At 62.8% G+C, this 15660-nt stretch overlaps 2 protein-coding genes across 4 annotated transcripts; one reads left to right on the top strand and one right to left on the bottom strand.

The window, feature by feature from the left end:
- Window positions 1–841: 841 nt before the first annotated feature.
- SFRP5 (secreted frizzled related protein 5) lies at window positions 842–4963 on the bottom strand. The gene is made up of 3 exons (XM_021536417.2): window positions 4406–4963; window positions 3655–3732; window positions 842–3285 (listed from the first exon to the last, which is right to left on the bottom strand). Exons 1-3 carry the CDS (start codon window positions 4935–4937, stop codon window positions 2945–2947), a joined length of 951 nt encoding a protein of 316 aa, XP_021392092.1. The 5' UTR covers window positions 4938–4963; the 3' UTR covers window positions 842–2944.
- Window positions 4964–6925: 1962 nt separating this feature from the next.
- Window positions 6926–15531, top strand: GOLGA7B (golgin A7 family member B). 3 transcript variants are annotated; one of them, XM_021536418.3, is made up of 5 exons: window positions 6926–7196; window positions 13044–13169; window positions 13547–13699; window positions 13848–13949; window positions 14062–15531. In XM_021536418.3, the coding sequence occupies exons 1-5, from the start codon at window positions 7140–7142 to the stop codon at window positions 14164–14166; spliced, it is 543 nt and encodes a 180-aa protein (XP_021392093.2). In that variant the 5' UTR covers window positions 6926–7139; the 3' UTR covers window positions 14167–15531. The 3 variants fall into 3 exon arrangements, with proteins under 3 accessions (XP_021392093.2, XP_021392095.1, XP_021392094.1); XM_021536420.3 differs by lacking the exon at window positions 6926–7196 and adding an exon at window positions 11868–11986; XM_021536419.3 differs by lacking the exon at window positions 6926–7196 and adding an exon at window positions 12089–12179.
- Window positions 15532–15660: the final 129 nt, after the last annotated feature.

The raw sequence follows: 15660 nt of genomic DNA, 5'->3' as shown, positions 1-15660 counted from the left end.
TGCCTTGTTTGCCCCCTGCTCAGAGCTGTGTGCAGCTGCCTGTCAGCTGTGCCAGGCTGGATCCTGCTGGGCTGGAGCCAGGGAGCACCTCAGCTCTGACAGGAGCTGCTGAGCTTCCTCTGCCTCCCGCGGCTGCTCCTTGCCCTGCCCTCCCCGGGTGGTGGTCCCACCAGCTGCCTGTGTGCACAAGGATGACCTTTCCTTGTGTGAACAGCAAAGCTCCCAGCTATCCCAGGAATGTGACCCTGGCTGCTGTGCAGCTGGAAGCAGCCATGGCCTTCGTCCCTGCCAGCCAGCTGCAGCTTCCCCCAGGCCAGGGAATCTGTGGGGGGGGATCAGTGCCCACCAGGCTGTGACACCCACTAGTCTGAGAAGTTGCTGGAGCCCAGACCTTGCTGCAAGCTCTACATCCCACCAGTGTGAGAGCTCCTGTGTGGCAGGCCAGCCTCAACAACTTAGCTGTGGGCTCATAAACTTCACATAAAAATTTGGAGAAAAGCTGGACTTGGCATCTGATGATGAGGGTGTCTGGCTTGTGCTGGGTGTGCAGGGGACTGGTGTGCAGAGGGCTGAGCAGTTAGGGGGGCAGTGGAGCAGCTGTAACACTGGGGAGGGTGCTGTGTAGCACTGCAAGAGCTGTGGGTGTGTTTGTGAGGGTGTCTGCAATGGGATATGCAATGGGGTCAGCTTGCTCAGGCAGCTGGCAGTGGGAGGCAGAGAAGCCACTTATATTTCTAGAGAAAACACTTGGAGCAATGAGCACGATGGCCATGTATGTCTGAGCACTCTCTGGGAAGATGCTAATGACGCAGAATACAGATGGCTACAGATAAACTTAGGCTGTGGGAGATGGAGTTTTATTTATGCTTTTAAAGTTTTGCAGTAAAATATCATAATTGACAGAGTTTATTCCTATGGAAGTGCACTCAGCAGTCAAGCTCTGAACAAACCTTCTAATAATATTTGAATTTTTTCCTAGTGGCCAGGGAGGAGTGCCCATTTCTGGTGCGAGGCTGGGGCAGGGGCTGGCTGGCCCATGTTCCTGGCTGGCTGTGGGGCAGGGGCATAGGCACCTCTCCCTGGCCAGAGTGGGAGATTTGGGGCTCTGGAGGCTGACCAGTGGGGCCAAGGCCATGCCCAAGGAGGGCAGAGGGAGAAGAGGCCACCCAGAGCAGGGCAGATGCACAGTGCTCTTGTCAGCCAGAAGAGGGTGGGTGCAGACATCCTGCAGCCTCAGTTTCCTTCTTGTCCCAGGCCCCCTGAGGCTGGGCCAGCTCCAAAGAGAAGACAGTGCCAGGCAGCCAGGCACTGGGTAAATGTCCTGGCAGCCGCCCTCGTTCTCCCTCGCCCTTTGGGACAGGTGGATACAAGTACGGGCTGCAGAACACCACGGGGCTGCTCAAGCTGCCCCCCTGCCAGCTGGGGCTGGGGGGGCAGCTGGGGAGTCCAGCTGAGCTAAGGGACAGCCCCTGGTGCCAGCTGAGGGCTGCCCTGGTCCTTGGGCTTTTGGGAGGGTCCTGGCTAGTGCAGGTGGGTGGCCCTAGGAATCATGTTGGAGGAGGCTGGAGCTTGTGGCATGTGAGGTCTGGCAGCCAAGCAGGGCTGGCAGGGCGCTGCAGAGAGGACTTTCAGTGTGGGGAGGACAGGGTTGGAGGCTGCCTGGTCCAGTATCTGCCCCCTGTGATGCTCAGTGCCAGGCTTCTCACAAGTGCTGTGAGCTCCCAGACCATGGATTTATCCTCTGGGGTGACAAAGGAAGAAACTTCCCTGGCAAACCACTGACAAACCCAGCTGTGGGGCTACAGCAGCAGTGATGGCCCTATCTCCCCATCCTACTCATCTCAATGCCCTCCCAGGCTCCCTGGAGTGGCAGGAGTGCCTGAGTCTCCAGGAATGCCTGTGACCACCAGGAACCACATCCCTTGGCTTGGCTGGACTGCCCAAGTTCAGGCTCTGGGCACGGCACCTGGAGTGGGGCAAGAGCCAGATCCTGAGTGACCTCGCTCCCTCAGGCTGCCTCACTCAGTGGACAGGCCTGGGACCCCCCTCCCATTTTTCTGTGGTCCCTGAGAGAGCCCCAAGGTACTCTTACCCATGAACTGCAGTGAGTGGCACAAAGACTTCTCTGAGCTGGAATAATTTACTGTGGTGTTGATGGGCAAGGGGTGCATGGGCTGGGTCACTGCAGGGTGTGTGCAAGGGGCGCAGCAGGGCTGGTCTGGGGCACTTGGAGGTGGACCCCTCTCACACACTGAGCCGTGTGGGGAGTGGGGAACCCAGGAAGGGTTTGTGCAGCTCTGGGCACTTGGTCTGGAGGGAGTCAGTCTGTGGGAACAGAGGGGCAAGAGGGACCTGTCTGGGCTGGGCTGGATCTCTGTGAAGGCGAGATAATCCAGGGCTGGATGTGAGCTCCAGGTGAGGGCATGGGATGTGTTGGTGGGCTAGAATAGGGACTGGGGGGGCTGAGGGTCTGCAGCGTATCATGAGGGAGCTGGGAAAAGGACATGGCTGCAGGGTCAGGGTCCCAGAAGTAGCCAAAAGGGCCAAGCCGGGATCCTAAATGAAAGCAAGGGTCTCTGGGCTTCTCAGTGGGGAACCTGGCCATGGACAAGGGTATCCAGTAGAGACCAGGGCTCACAAGCATGCAGAACAAGGGTCCTGGGTCCAGACTAAGCTCCTGGACAGGAGTGGGGGTCCTTGGAGCAGAACAGGGTCCCAGGGGTGCAGAGCAGGGCTCTCAGGAACAAACAGGTGTCCTGGCTGTGGATCAGGGCTCCCCACAAACACAGCAGGGAATCCTGCATGTGCAGAGCTGGGTTCTGGGGCACAAACCAAGGGGCTGAGGTGAGCAGAGCTCAGGTCCTGGGGTTCAGCCAGGGAAGCCAGGGGTGGGTTGCTGGGCCAGTGCAGGAGTTCTGGGAGAAGGCAGGGTGGGCAAAAAGCCCTAGTGCTGCCCAGCCCCATAGAGCAGGGGGTGGTAGAGTGGGCAAGGGTAGGAGAACATGAACTTGACTGCAAACTTCATCTCCTTGTTGTGCTTCTGCCAGGGGTAGATGGCCAGGAGGAGCAGGCGGCCGCCCACCTTGCGGCCCATGACCAGGAAGCTGCCACTGAGGCTGTCAAGCTGGGGGCAGGGGCAGGCACCCGCGTTCCTCATGTGCAGCACCATCTTCTTGGTGTCTTTGCGCTTCAGCGGGCCCAGTTTCAGCACCTTCTTCTTCTGGGCAGCCACCAGCCGCCGCTCCCCGTTCTCCTCTGTGATCTCCTTGATGCGCATTTTCACCACTGCGAGGGGCAGCCGTGGGGCACGGTTGGGGGAAGGGAGCACTGCTGGGGGGCTGGGGAGGGGAGGGTCTGGCCAGGCACCTGTGCAGGACAGGGTGCAGCCTATCCCTGGGTTGGGTCTCTGGGGACGTTACTGGGGAAAGGGGTTGTTGGGGGGTGTCCAGCAGAGGCCCCAAGTGACCCTCCGAAATGTCTTCTCCTGTGGCACACCCATCCCATGCACGAAGGGTCCAAGGGAATGGCTCTGGGGTCTCCCATGGGGCTGTCCTCATACAACACCACCCTCTGGCCTCCTCCCACCCCAGCTGTCAGACACAGGGGAGGCCAACCCTCGTCCAGGGGAACTGGGAAGGAGACCCCAGCACTCACCAAAGTCACTGGAGCACATCTGCTCCATCATGCCATCCGCCTTGTGCTCCATCTCACACTGGGTGCAGATCTTGGACACTGTGGTGAGAGACCAGTTACTATCACAGCTTCATGCTGCTGCTACTTGTCACCTGGGCCAGCTCCTCGGGGACACGCCTGGGAGAGCCCCTGCTCCCTAGATAGCTGTGCTGGGTGATGCAGAGAGACACAGAGCACCTTGCTGGCCAGGGTCATCCCCCAGGAGGGGAAGAGATACAGGGACACCCTCCCGTAAGATGCTGGCACTTTGAAGCGCAGCAACAGCAAGGGTGATCCCAGGCTAAAGGCTGTCGCAGCCCTGACCCTGACCCTAGGCTGCCTTTGGGTGATGTCCCCTCTCCTGCCTGAGGGGACAGCCGCCCTGCAGTAGCAGTGTCGGGCTGACACCCGCAGGTGCAGCATGTTCTCCTGCTGCGGACATGGGACCCACTGGGAGCAGAGGGACAGCGCTGTGCTGGATCTGCCAGCGGCTCCCGCCTCATCCTGTGTTCTTCCTCCTCCCACGACAGCGCTGTGCAGGCAGCTGGGAGCACAGTGCTCCTGGGCAGTGAGCGCCCAGGCAAAGCTGATCCTGTGCCCACTCCTGGCCTGTTACGGACAGAGAGTCCTTGGCCAGCGCCGGTGTCCCGGGCTGTGCTTTGAGGGGTGAAGGGTCGGCTCTGCAGGGGCTCCACATGCATTCCCATGCCGTTACAGTACCCTTCCCACTTACCTGGTGGTGGCGTGGCTTTGCTGTTCCCAAACTGGACGGCGATGCAGAGCTCATGGTCAGAGGGGAACTTGGCACAGTGCAGCATCTCAGGCCAGGGGAAGCCGTAGGACTCCATGACAGGGGCACAGGAGTCGCGTACCACCTCGCAGAGGGAGCGGCAGGGGTAGACGGGCCGGTCGAGGCAGACGGGGGCGAAGAGGGAGCAGAGGAAGAGCTGGGTGTCGGTGTGGCACTGCTTGGCGAGCAGGGGCACCCAGCTGCCAGCCTGCTGCTTGGCTTCGGCCATGCTCTCGTGCTCCAGCAGGTTGGGCAGCCGCATGCGCTTGTAGCCCACGTCGCGGCAGAGCTGCATGTCGGGCGGGATGTCGAGGCACTGCGGCTCCCGCCCGTAGAAGCGCCCGTGGGGCAGGCTCTCGGGCTGCCAGCCGTAGTAGTCGTAGTGCTGCCCACCGCCCAGGGACCCTGCCAGCAGCAGCGACAGGGCCAGCAGCGCCGAGCCCCGGCAGCCCGGGTGGGTGCCCGCCCGCGGCATCGCCGCTGCGCGCCCGCCGCTGCCGGCCGCGGCTGCCGAGCGGGACGGGAGCGTGGCTCGGCACCCTGCCGGCTCCCTTGGCGCCTCCCACGCTCGCTGCCCTTTCTAAGGAGGTTGGAGACCTCGCCGGCAGCCAATCTGCTCTTCCTGCCGGGCCCCCCGGGGCTGGCCCCCGGCTCCCCCTAGTCTGCCCGCGCCGCTGCCACCTCCCTCCTTCCCTCCCCGGTACATGGTGCTCCAATGCCTCTCGCCCTCCCAGGGAGACCCCCTGCATGCACCTCCTCAATCCACCCTGGCTCTGTGTGCCCCTAGGGTGATGTTTCTAGAAGGGCTGGTTCGCCTCTCCCATGGCAATGTGTTGTGGCCACAAGTTATTCGCCAGTCCCACTGCCCCCATCCCATCTAGCACCCCAGAGACATGCTCTGCCATGGGGCAGGGCACCCTGCTTCCTACCCTGTGCCACCCCACTTCCCACTCTTTTCTCCCAAGACAATATGCTTGGGGGGCTGGGGTTTAAGGAAGAGAAGAGCCCAGAAGCTTCACGCTGCAGCCCTGGGAGGGCACCTGTAGCCAGGTGCCAGGTGTGCCATCAACGAGGCGATGCCATGGGCAGGGGATCCTTATTCCTCGTGGATGATTCTGCCAGCATGCACCTTGGGCAGTCCATGGTCTGCTGGCACAGGCAGAGCTGGGATTACACCTTCCAGCAAAGGGCTTGCACCCAGGCTCTGCCAGTGCTCAGGCTGTGAGCAAAACTAGAGCCCAAGTGACGTGAGGGTCCTGCCTGGATGACATTCCCCTATTCCCTTGGAGATGGGGGGTGCAAGGCTTAAGACCCCATTAGAAACCCATTTGTCTGCAGGGGTTATCTGGGGCACCCCTCCCTTTCCCATGATCGATGCCCCAGCCTGGCCAACGGGCTTTGGGCTGCTGCTGGCCCCTGCCCACCGGATAAGGCAGCTCTGTTAATGGGCAATAGAGCAAACAGTCCAGTGCAGGCAGTGATAGCAGCTGCTCTTTGCCCTGGGCTGGGGGCAGGGACTGTCCCCCCAGCCCCGGTGGGGTACATCTGCTTTGGGGCAATGCTGGGAACCTCTGCTGCACAAACTTCCCTGTAGCCTGCCCACCCTGCCCATGCCCTCTATGCTCAGCACCCACCGCTGCATCTCCCAGTAATGCTTGCTTCCAGCCCGAGGGTGGGCTGGGCTCATCCCACCGCAGCCAAGCCCCGGAGATGGCACCGTTAATGTGTAACTGCCGGGAGCCCGATAAGATACAGCAGCCTGTTATCAGGGCTGCCTGGTAGCAGGAGGGAGGGTGATCGAGGCATCGGGCTGTCACGGCAGGAGTAAGATTGTCTGGAGATAAATGCTGATAGAAAATAGCTAATCCGTGATGGATGGGCTTGGGCAGGGTGTAATTGCCATGGGAGCTGGGCTGGGAGAGGGCTGGTGAGGCCTGGGAGCGGAGGCAGAGGGAGGCTGGGGGTGCAGCGTGGAGCTGCCAGCGTGTGGATGCTGAGCACAGTGTGCCATGTCCCTGGGCTGTTCCCGTGGCACTGCCAGCACTGTCCTGCTCTTGACCATGGACCAGCTCCTGGCTCTCAGCCTGCCCCATCCCACAGCCCAGTCTGGCCTCTACATTCCCAGTTCCTCCCAGGAAGCTGCTGGAGGTGCTGAGCACTCTGTCCCAGCTGGCACCGCAGCAGATGAAGGTGAGGGGGCTGGCGAGGCTGGGGCTGAGCAAGGGTCTCCCTGCCAGCTGCCCCAGTCCCTTCATCTGTCATGACGCCTTCATTAGAGCCCTGAGTCACCTCCTGGCCATGCTGCGGGGAGCAGGGCTGCCTCCTGCTCACCCCCGTGGGGTGTCCTGGCAGCCTTACCTCCGAGCTAAGTCCGTGCCTCTGCTCTGGGGAGCCCCTGCTGCACTCGTGCTGCCTCCTTAACCCTTTCCCAGCCAGGGTGTCCCAGGCTGATGTGGGCTGTATCCCGGAGAAGGGAATGGACCAAGACAGCTCTATCTGGCACCCTTCCTTGAGTCTTGTCTGCACAGGCTGCTCTGGTGCCCACATCCCCGTTCTGCACCCGTGCAGCTGTCTGTGAGATAGACACTTGCTCCTGTCACTCCAGAAAGCTGGCTGTGCCACCGCTTGTGTCACTGCCTGTGCCACTTGTCACAGCAGCGAGACGGGAAGCGCGGCTATGAAGGCTGCCCCCTCTGCGGTGGGGACCTCGGGGACGGCGGGCCAGTGTGGCACAGTAAGAGCATATCACCTGGGGGTGCTCCCTCGACACTCCGCACCCTCCCTGTGGAGGACCCGTGCCTGGTGGTAGCACAGAGCAGATCCTGTAGCAGGGAAGCAGGAGGCTCCCAGGAAAGGAGCAGCTGAGCAGGGTCCCGGCAGCCTCCCTCCGTCCTTGTGTCCCCACCCACTCTCCTGCCGCAGCTTTGGGTGCTACCGACCCTGTTTCTGTCTGCAGAGATGCATCCCCCGGGCCTGGCTGGGTGGGCTGAGCGGGTCTCCCTCCCATCTCCTCTTTCCCCACCTCTCACCCTTCCAGTCCCAGTCCCGCACTGGTTCCTGGGCTGCACCCCGTGTGCATCAGGGCCTCTGGGAGAGGACGGGCCGGGGCTGTCCGTGCGGAGTCCCAGGACGGGACGGCACGCTGGGACTGTCCGAGCGGGGACACGGGTGCCGTGGCGGCCAGCAGCTCCCAGGAGAGAGCAGCCCGGCCGGGGGGCAGGGCTGGGCTGGCAGCACGGAGCCGCGGGGTGGTCCTGCCTGGGAGCGGCCGCGGGAGGCTGGGGCACGACTGGGACACCGTGGGGTCGCGGCTGCCCGGGGGTAATGCGGGACCATCGGGAAGGGCAGCGGGGGAGTCAGCAATGGCCCCGCACTTGCCCTGTGCCCACACACGCTCCCGCTGCCCGGCAGCCCCAGGAATGTGCTGGCAGCGCTCCCGGTCCAGCTGCGGAGCCCAGACTGCCCCGGCGCCCTCCCAGCCCCCAGCCAGCACCTCCTGGCCCTGCCCAGTTCCTGCCAGCTTGCACACAGACCCTCCCTGTTCGCTGCCGGACACCCCGATCCCGGCCCCCGGCATTTGGTCCGGCTCAGCAGGGCAGGGAGGGGGCATGTCGCATGTGCGGACCCTCTGAGGAGGAGTCCCTTTCCCTCACAGCGTGGCACCATGCGTGGGGACCTTCTCTGCAGTGCTGTTTGTCCCTCCCTGCCCCACCACGTCTGCTCCCACCACAGCCCCACGCACGGTGTGGGAGCAATCCTCGCACAGTCCCTGCTCCCAGCTAGCACCTTTGCTAATGGCAGACCTTGGCACCATGCTCTGAAACCACATCCTCCTCTGCTTGCCGTGTGCAGGAGGATGCTGTGTCTCCCAGTGCCTGTAGACTCCTGTGGGATGTGCTGGGGGGCTGCCCCCATCACCTGCAGGGGCTCCCAGTACTCTGGGGGTCCTAGAACCACCCCTTCAGATGGACAGAGCTGGACTGCAGGTGCCACAGAGGGGTGTCCACACTCAGGGTGCCCAGTCTGTGGGGTCACTTGGCCAGTTGGCCCCAGTTTGGGGCACTTTCCTTGTCCTGTGTGAAGGGGCAGGCTGGGGCACTTGAAGCTGTTTTCCAGAGGCTCACAGTGTGGGGGCCTCGTCCCCCTCCCTTCTCCATCCCAGGTGTGTGCACCTGGGAAAGGTTATCAGCTAATCACGCTGTGTTTGTGCCTCCCAAATGTCACCGTTGTCCTTGCTGGAACAGTGAGCTCATGCTCCCCACCATTACTGAAAGCACTTCCAGTGCAAGGAGAAACAGCTGCCATGCCCTTCTGTGGCCCCTTTGAAGCAGAGCTGGAGCTGCTGACAGCTCTGACAGGCTGGAGAGGGGTTCAGCAGGCAGTGGGTGCAGGATGGAGCCACAGGGGCTGATCCCAGACTGGTTGCAGGGCTCCAGCTGTCCTCCACAGGCCTTGGCCATCCTTGTACTGCAGGGTTGAGATGCTGGGGTGAGGTGCAGCACCATGCACCCAGAGACACGCGAGGGACACCCCCTGGTCCTGGTCTGAGAGCCAGGTGCAGGGCTTGGAGCAGGGGCACTGCTGGCCATGCCTGCTGAGGTGTGATGGGCATGGGCACATTGTCTGTTGAGGGCTGGCCATAGGGATACCAAGTGTGCCCCATGTCTGCCCCATGGGGCCAGGGGCTGGGCCTCTGGGAGGTGAGCCAGGGCTGGGGGCAAGGAAAGATCTGCAGGGTCTGTCTGCAAGACAGGTCAGAGCTGCCTCCCCACAGGTGCATGGGAAGAGCCAGGCAGGGCAGTAAAGGCAGCTCTGGCACCAGCCATGCCTATCCCCTACCCCATGCTGCTGGGCAGCCTGAAAAATCACCCCTTTGGGCCGAGCAGAGGCAGCAGAAGGGTCAGAGCCCTGGGTACTGCCCTCACAGTGCAGTGGTCTGGAGAGGGCAGCAGGGCCATGCAGCACACTGAGGCTACTCCGAGCCCCTGCTGTCCCTGCTTCTACTGCCTGGGATTCCACTGGCTATGCCAGCTCCCCTCCTCTGCCCTGCCTTGCTGGAAGCCATAGCATGGCATGGCATGGCATGGCATGGCATGGCATGGCATGGCATGGCATGGCACCAGCCCGTTCCTTCTGCATGGAAACCAGCAAGGTCTGTCCCTGCCCTGGCTAAGACTGGAAAGCCCATGACACCACACCCTGCACGGGGGAGCTGTCAGCCCCCAGTGGGCTCTGGAGATGCCAGGGTCCACAGGCACTACAGGCAGGGCTGGGGTCTGTGTGGTGATGGGAGTGCATTGGGACAGGTCTGTGTCCTGCCTGCCACTGGACAAGGCTTGGTCCCGGGCAGTATGGCTGGCAGAAGGCAGCTCCCTGTGGTGGGGTGATGTCCCACCAAAGGATACTCCTTAACACATTCAGACAGCAGGTCCATGGCCTGTGAGGCACATGGAGCCCAGAACTGAAAGCTCTTTGCTTGGGCTGGGCTGGTGTAACCAGAGGAGACAACACTGGGGCAACACTACAGGATGTGGGATGATGGGCAGAGCCTGGGATGGCAGGGAGAGCTCATCCCCCTGGCTGCTCTTGGCCCCTCACTGCAGATTAGGAGCAAACTTCATCTCCTGGCAGGCACAGTATTGCCATGGCAACCGGCAGGACCTGCCAGGCGGGCAGGCAGCACTGATGTGGCAGCGACAGAGCACAGGAAGGAGATGGGAATCCAGGGTCTGGGTCTGGGGACATCTGAGGACAGGCTTAGGTGTGTGAGCATATTGCATGTGCACCTGGGCGTGTGCCTGGGGTGCACGGGGTGTGCAGGCAGATGTACATGGGCATTTGAGTACATGCACGAGTGCCTGTGGCAATGTGCATGCACGTGTTTGGGTGCATGGGAGACTTCACATGCCGCCCTCTCAAGGGGCGTCCTTTGGTTTTGTGGCACCGTCGAGGCAGGGTGTACCTGACTGCTCTGCAGCGTGGGTTGGCAGGCTTGCTCTGAACCTTGAGAGCAGCGGGTTTCCCCAAAAGCTGTGGGATCCATAGCTTTGTGCCTGTGGGGAAGATGAGCCTTCCAGCTGGGGTCCCTGACTGCGTGGGTCCTTTGGTCCCTTGGTCACAAACCCTGCCATGATCCAGAGAAAGGAGCTGCCTACCCACCACCCCAAGGCCCTGCCTCTGTTCGCTCTGCCCAAAGCCTGGGCTGCTGCTCAGAGCAGGGAGCAGGAGTCAGACAGAGCTACCCCTGTGCTGCAGGCAGCTGCTATGCCATGTTTGTTGTGTTAGCTGTGTTAGCTGTGTGTTAGCTGTGTGCTAGCTGTGTTAGCTGTGTGTTAGCTGTGTTAGCTGTGTGTTAGCTGTGTGCTAGCTGTGTGTTAGCTGTGTGTTACCAGTGTTAGCTGTGTGATACCTGTGTTAGATGTGTGATACCTGTGTTAGCTGTGTGTTAGCTGTGTGTTACCTGTGTTTAACTGTGTTAGCTGTGTTAGCTGTGTGTTAGCTGTGTTAGCTCTGTGTTAGCTGTGTGATAGCTGTGTGTTACCTGTGTTTAACTGTGTTACCTGTGTTAGCTGTGTGTTAGCTGTGTTAGCTCTGTGTTAGCTGTGTGTTACCTGTGTTAGCTGTGTGTTACCTGTGTTAGCTGTGTGATAGCTGTGTGTTACCTGTGTGTTACCTGTGTTAGCCATGTTTGCTGCCAGAGCAGATGTTCCGGCGGGGCCCGGTGCTGCCTCCAGCACGGCCCAGGTGCTGAGGGAAGGCTGGCTGCTCTCCTGCCTGCTGAGGGGCCCTGTGCTCAGCTACTGCATCCCTAGCCCCACTACAGCCCCAGCTGGGAGCCCCCCTTCTTCGCCTCTCGGGAGAGCCTCTGTTCCCCCCTTTTGGCATTTCTCCGGCTCTAATTGAGCTGCCAATGGGCAGAGATAACAGGGAATTCGTTAGCTCTGCTCTTTGATGTCTGCCCGCGCTCTGATCGCAGCACCAGCTGCAACTCCTTCGCAAACAAACAGCTTCAGACGAGGTCCCTTGGCACGGCGGTCTGCCAGTCCCACGGTCGACTCCCAAAATCCCTGCCGGGCCAGCCTCACGGCCGCTCACGCCCTCTGTTACCTCCGGCAGCGCCCCTCGGCAGCCAGGTTTTCCCCCCAGGGACCTACCGCGGCACCCCGAAGATACCCGGGCTCCGGCACCCGCCGTGCCAGACCCCGGGACGCAGAGCAGCCGCCCTCCCTCGCAGCCCCTCTCCGGAGCCAGCCCCGGGGCGGCCGGTACCGCCGTCCGCAGCACCGGGGGCCGCGTCCTGCAGGGGCTCGGTGCCGGCGGCGGCAGGCGCCCATCCCCGGTGCCTCGGGGCGGGCCGCGGCGGACCGGGCGGCTGCGCACACGGGGCGGCCGGGCCCGCCTCCGCCTCTCGGCTCGGCAGCACCGCGGACAGCGCCCGGCCCCGCGCGGCTCCGCCCGGCCCCGCCGGTCCGGTCCGGTCCCCCCGGCGCGGCGCAGCCCGGCCCGGCGCCCATGGCCACGGAGGTGGGTGCGCGGCGGCGCGGCGGGGGCGCCCCAGGCCGGGCTGCGGCGGAGCTCCGCCGCCCGCGCTGCTCCGCCAGCCGCGGCCGGGGCGCGGCACGGACGGCGCCCGCCCGCGCCGGGAGCGGCGCTGCGGGCCGCGGGAGAGCAGAGCGGGGCTGGGGGCTGCCCGGGCTCCATGGGCGCGGAAAGGCCGGTGAGGTGCCTGAAGGGGTGTGGGGGTGCAGGGTGGCCGCAGGGTGCCTTTGGTGAAGGCTGGAGCGTGTCTGGGTTGGGCTGTGGGACTGGGGGTTCTTCTCCTACATGCCGTGGGTCGGACGCGGGACAGCGACAGACGGTCAGTGGGGCACAGAGCAGGCAGCCGCCCCATGTCACCCGGGGAAGCGCGGGGAGGGGTCTGATGCCCGCCCTTGGCACAAACTGGCGCCTCCATCCCCTTCTCCAGCCACCAAAGCTGCCCCACAGCCTGGAGCTCGGGGGCTGCTGGCACGGGCTCTCACACCCTGTGGGGAGTCAGGGCTTGGCACCTGCTGCCGGGGCTGCCGCTCCTTTTCATGAAGACGCCCCACTGCAGCCTGCCCACCCGCTGTGCCGCTGCTGCAGCCCCGCTGCCCAGTCCCTGCTCCTGCTCGGCTCACTCCCATCCTCCTGCCTGCGAGCAGTCGGGTCAGCTGTGTTCTGGGGCACTGCTGGGGACAGGGGGGCTGTCCCCTCTCCGGGCCACAGCCCGCTGGTGACGCACGCTCTTGCATGCAGGAGCCACTGGGGAGATCAGACGCCAGCCCGGGGCTAAAGCACACGCACTCACCCTCATTCCGAGCAGGGGGCTGCCACAGCATCCTTCCCTTGCCGCAATCCTCCCCTCGCTCCCGGCTCGCACCTCCAGCGCCAAGCTGTGCTCCTGGTGTGACACAGCCTGTGCTAGGGGCTCCCTGCCCCGCGGCGTGTGAGCCTGCAGCCCCTGGCACTGGGGGAACGGTGCTGCTCCCCAGGCCCCAGCCCTCCAGCAGGGAAGCCCAGCACGCTTGGCTGCCTCCCCCATCTCACCCTCTGCCCTCAGGTGCACAGCCTGCAGGAGCTGCGGCGCAGCGCGTCCCTGGCCACCAAGGTCTTTGTGCAGCGGGATTACAGTGACGGGACCACGTGCCAGTTCCAGACAAAGTTTCCCCCTGAGCTGGAGAGCCGGGTAGGGAGGCTGAGAGGGTCAGGGTTGGGGGGTGCTCTATGGGGACTCAGAAGGAAGAAGGGTCTAAAGATATGGGGACCTATGTGGTGTTGCATGGCCCTGGGCCAGCCAGTGCTGCTGGGGCTGTGAAATCACAGCTGGCTTGGCTGGTGTGTAAGGGCTTTGGTGCTCCTGGGGACTGGGAGGCTCTGGTGAAGGCTGCGGGTGCAGCAGGTCTTGCTATGGCTGGGAGGTGGGCAGGGGTCTGTGAGCTGAGACATCAGCTGGGCAGGGAGGAGAGGGTTGAGTGCTCTCCAAGTTCCCCCAGGAAAGGGGACAAGGCGGTGCAGGGAGTCAGTTCCTGGCCAGACTCCTCTTCACCCTGGCTTCTGTCCTAGATTGAGCGGCAACTTTTTGAGGAAACTGTGAAAACCCTAAATGGCTTCTACGCCGAGGCGGAGAAGATTGGGGGCAGCTCATACCTCGAGGGGTGCCTGGCCTGTGCCACTGCCTATTTCATCTTTCTCTGCATGGAGACACATTATGAGAAGGTGCTGGGGTGCAGGGTGGGGTTCAGGGATGGGCACAGCTGGCAGTGGGCACAGGGATGGCTCAGGGGTGTCACAGCGAACATGGGACTGGAGGCCAGAGCAGACAGCAATGCTGGCAGGCCCCGAGTGTCGCTCCCTGTGCTGACAGGTCCTGAAGAAGATCTCCAAGTACATCCAGGACCAGAATGAGAAGATCTATGCACCACGGGGGCTGCTGCTCACTGACCCCCTGGAGCGTGGCATGAGGGTCGTATCCTTTGGGCAGTGGGATGCTTGATGATGGCAAGGGTGAAGGGAGACTGGGCGTGGGTTCTGGGAGATTGGGGTGGCACATCTCACCGATGATCCTTAGCAGGGTCCAGATCGAGATCTCCATCTACGAGGACCGGTGCAGCAGCGGCAGCTCCAGCAGCGGCAGCTCCAGCAGCAGCAGCGGCGGCGGCGGGGTCGGGGCGGGGGGCCGGTGACTGGCAGGGAGTCCCTGCAGGGACTCGTACTGCCGGGACAGTGGCCTCTCCGAGCTCCGCAGGCTGCACTACCAGAGCACCCGCTTCTGAGCCCAGGGAGTGCAGGAGAGGGAGGCCGGGGCTACCCCGTGGGGCTGCCCACCCCGATCTGCCCTTTGTCCCCCACAGTGGGTCTGCCCCTGCTCGGATCCACTGTGGGCAGGGACTAGTACTGGGGCATCCCAGGTGCTTCCCACTGAGCCAAACTCTTGCCAGGGGCTCCTACAGCCCTCCATGTGCTTGGTGCTCCTGCCCCTGCTGCAAGCAAAGGGAGCTTGCCCTGCTACGGGCAGTCCCAGCGGGCAGTGTCCCTGTTGCCATGCACGGGAGCGCTGGGACTGGCTAAGCTTCAGGCAGCGCTAAGCAGGGGATGCACAACCCCACACTCACAGACACTGACAGCTCTTGCTGCACCCCCTCCTGGGGCACCCTGCTCTTGGTGCTGTGGTGTGGCTCAGCTGCTGCTTGTCCACCGTTCAGGGGGCCTGGCAGAGCACTGGTGCCGCTTCTTCTGCATGATGGGCCATGCATTCGCCCCAGCTCTGCGCCACCGCTGCCCCATTGCTGCTCTCCTGCTCCCTTCCCCCATCTGGCACTACATCCTTTCCAGCAGCATCCTTCCCTGCCAGGACACTGGGCACTTGCTTCTGCTCCCTGCATGACCTGCTTACCCCACGTATTTCTCCAGCCCAGTGTCCAGGCCAGGGAGCTGCAGTGCTGGGCATGATGCTGCCCCCTGTGCCACTTGCCCTGCACTCGTTCATGGCCTGGCACTGTCGAGGCTGAGCTGCAGCATGGGTGAGGCAGGCTCCCTGCCCAGTCCTGCCAGAGTTTCCTTGAACCTAGCTGCCAGCAGCCCCCTGCCTTCTCTGCCCCATGACCTGCCCTAATGCAGGGAGGGTACCCAGTGGAGCAGCTCCATAAGGACCCTTCCTCTCACACGGCTGAGTCCTCCTCTGCCCATGTGTCCTGCATGCATCTGCCACCAGTGCCCCAGTTCTCAGCCTGGCCTGGAAGAGGGGACCTCAAGGGGCACCTGGGCCTGGTGGCAAGGTGTGGAGGTTCATGGTCTAGGGTCAGACAGCGGGAAAGAGGAGGGTCCCTGTGACATCCAGCACCCCAAGGAGAATTCCTATCTGGGTGCAGGGCTGAACTGAGCTGGCATTTGTCTCCCAGGAATCTGGAGGGAGGACCCTGCCCTATGGGACTTCTTTTGGCTCAGTCATGATGTGTGTGTAGGGTGGCCCTGGCCTCAATGTTCCCGCTGGAGCCTCCCCCACCCCTGCATGGAGACCTTCCTCAATAAACCCCACGCTTCTTCCCCCACTGCCTACCTGCATCTTCTTGTGTTGGGGAGGTGAGCAGGAGAACACTGTGGGGGCACAGAACCAGGCTGGCTATCTCTTTTCACACTGGGTTGCACAGGGCCCCACAAGGGTGAGCATGGGGAAGGGA

The sequence above is a fragment of the Lonchura striata genome, chromosome 7 (assembly GCF_046129695.1).
Source record: "Lonchura striata isolate bLonStr1 chromosome 7, bLonStr1.mat, whole genome shotgun sequence".
Classification (NCBI taxonomy): domain Eukaryota; kingdom Metazoa; phylum Chordata; class Aves; order Passeriformes; family Estrildidae; genus Lonchura; species Lonchura striata.
This window is presented reverse-complemented; position numbering and strand designations above follow the sequence as displayed.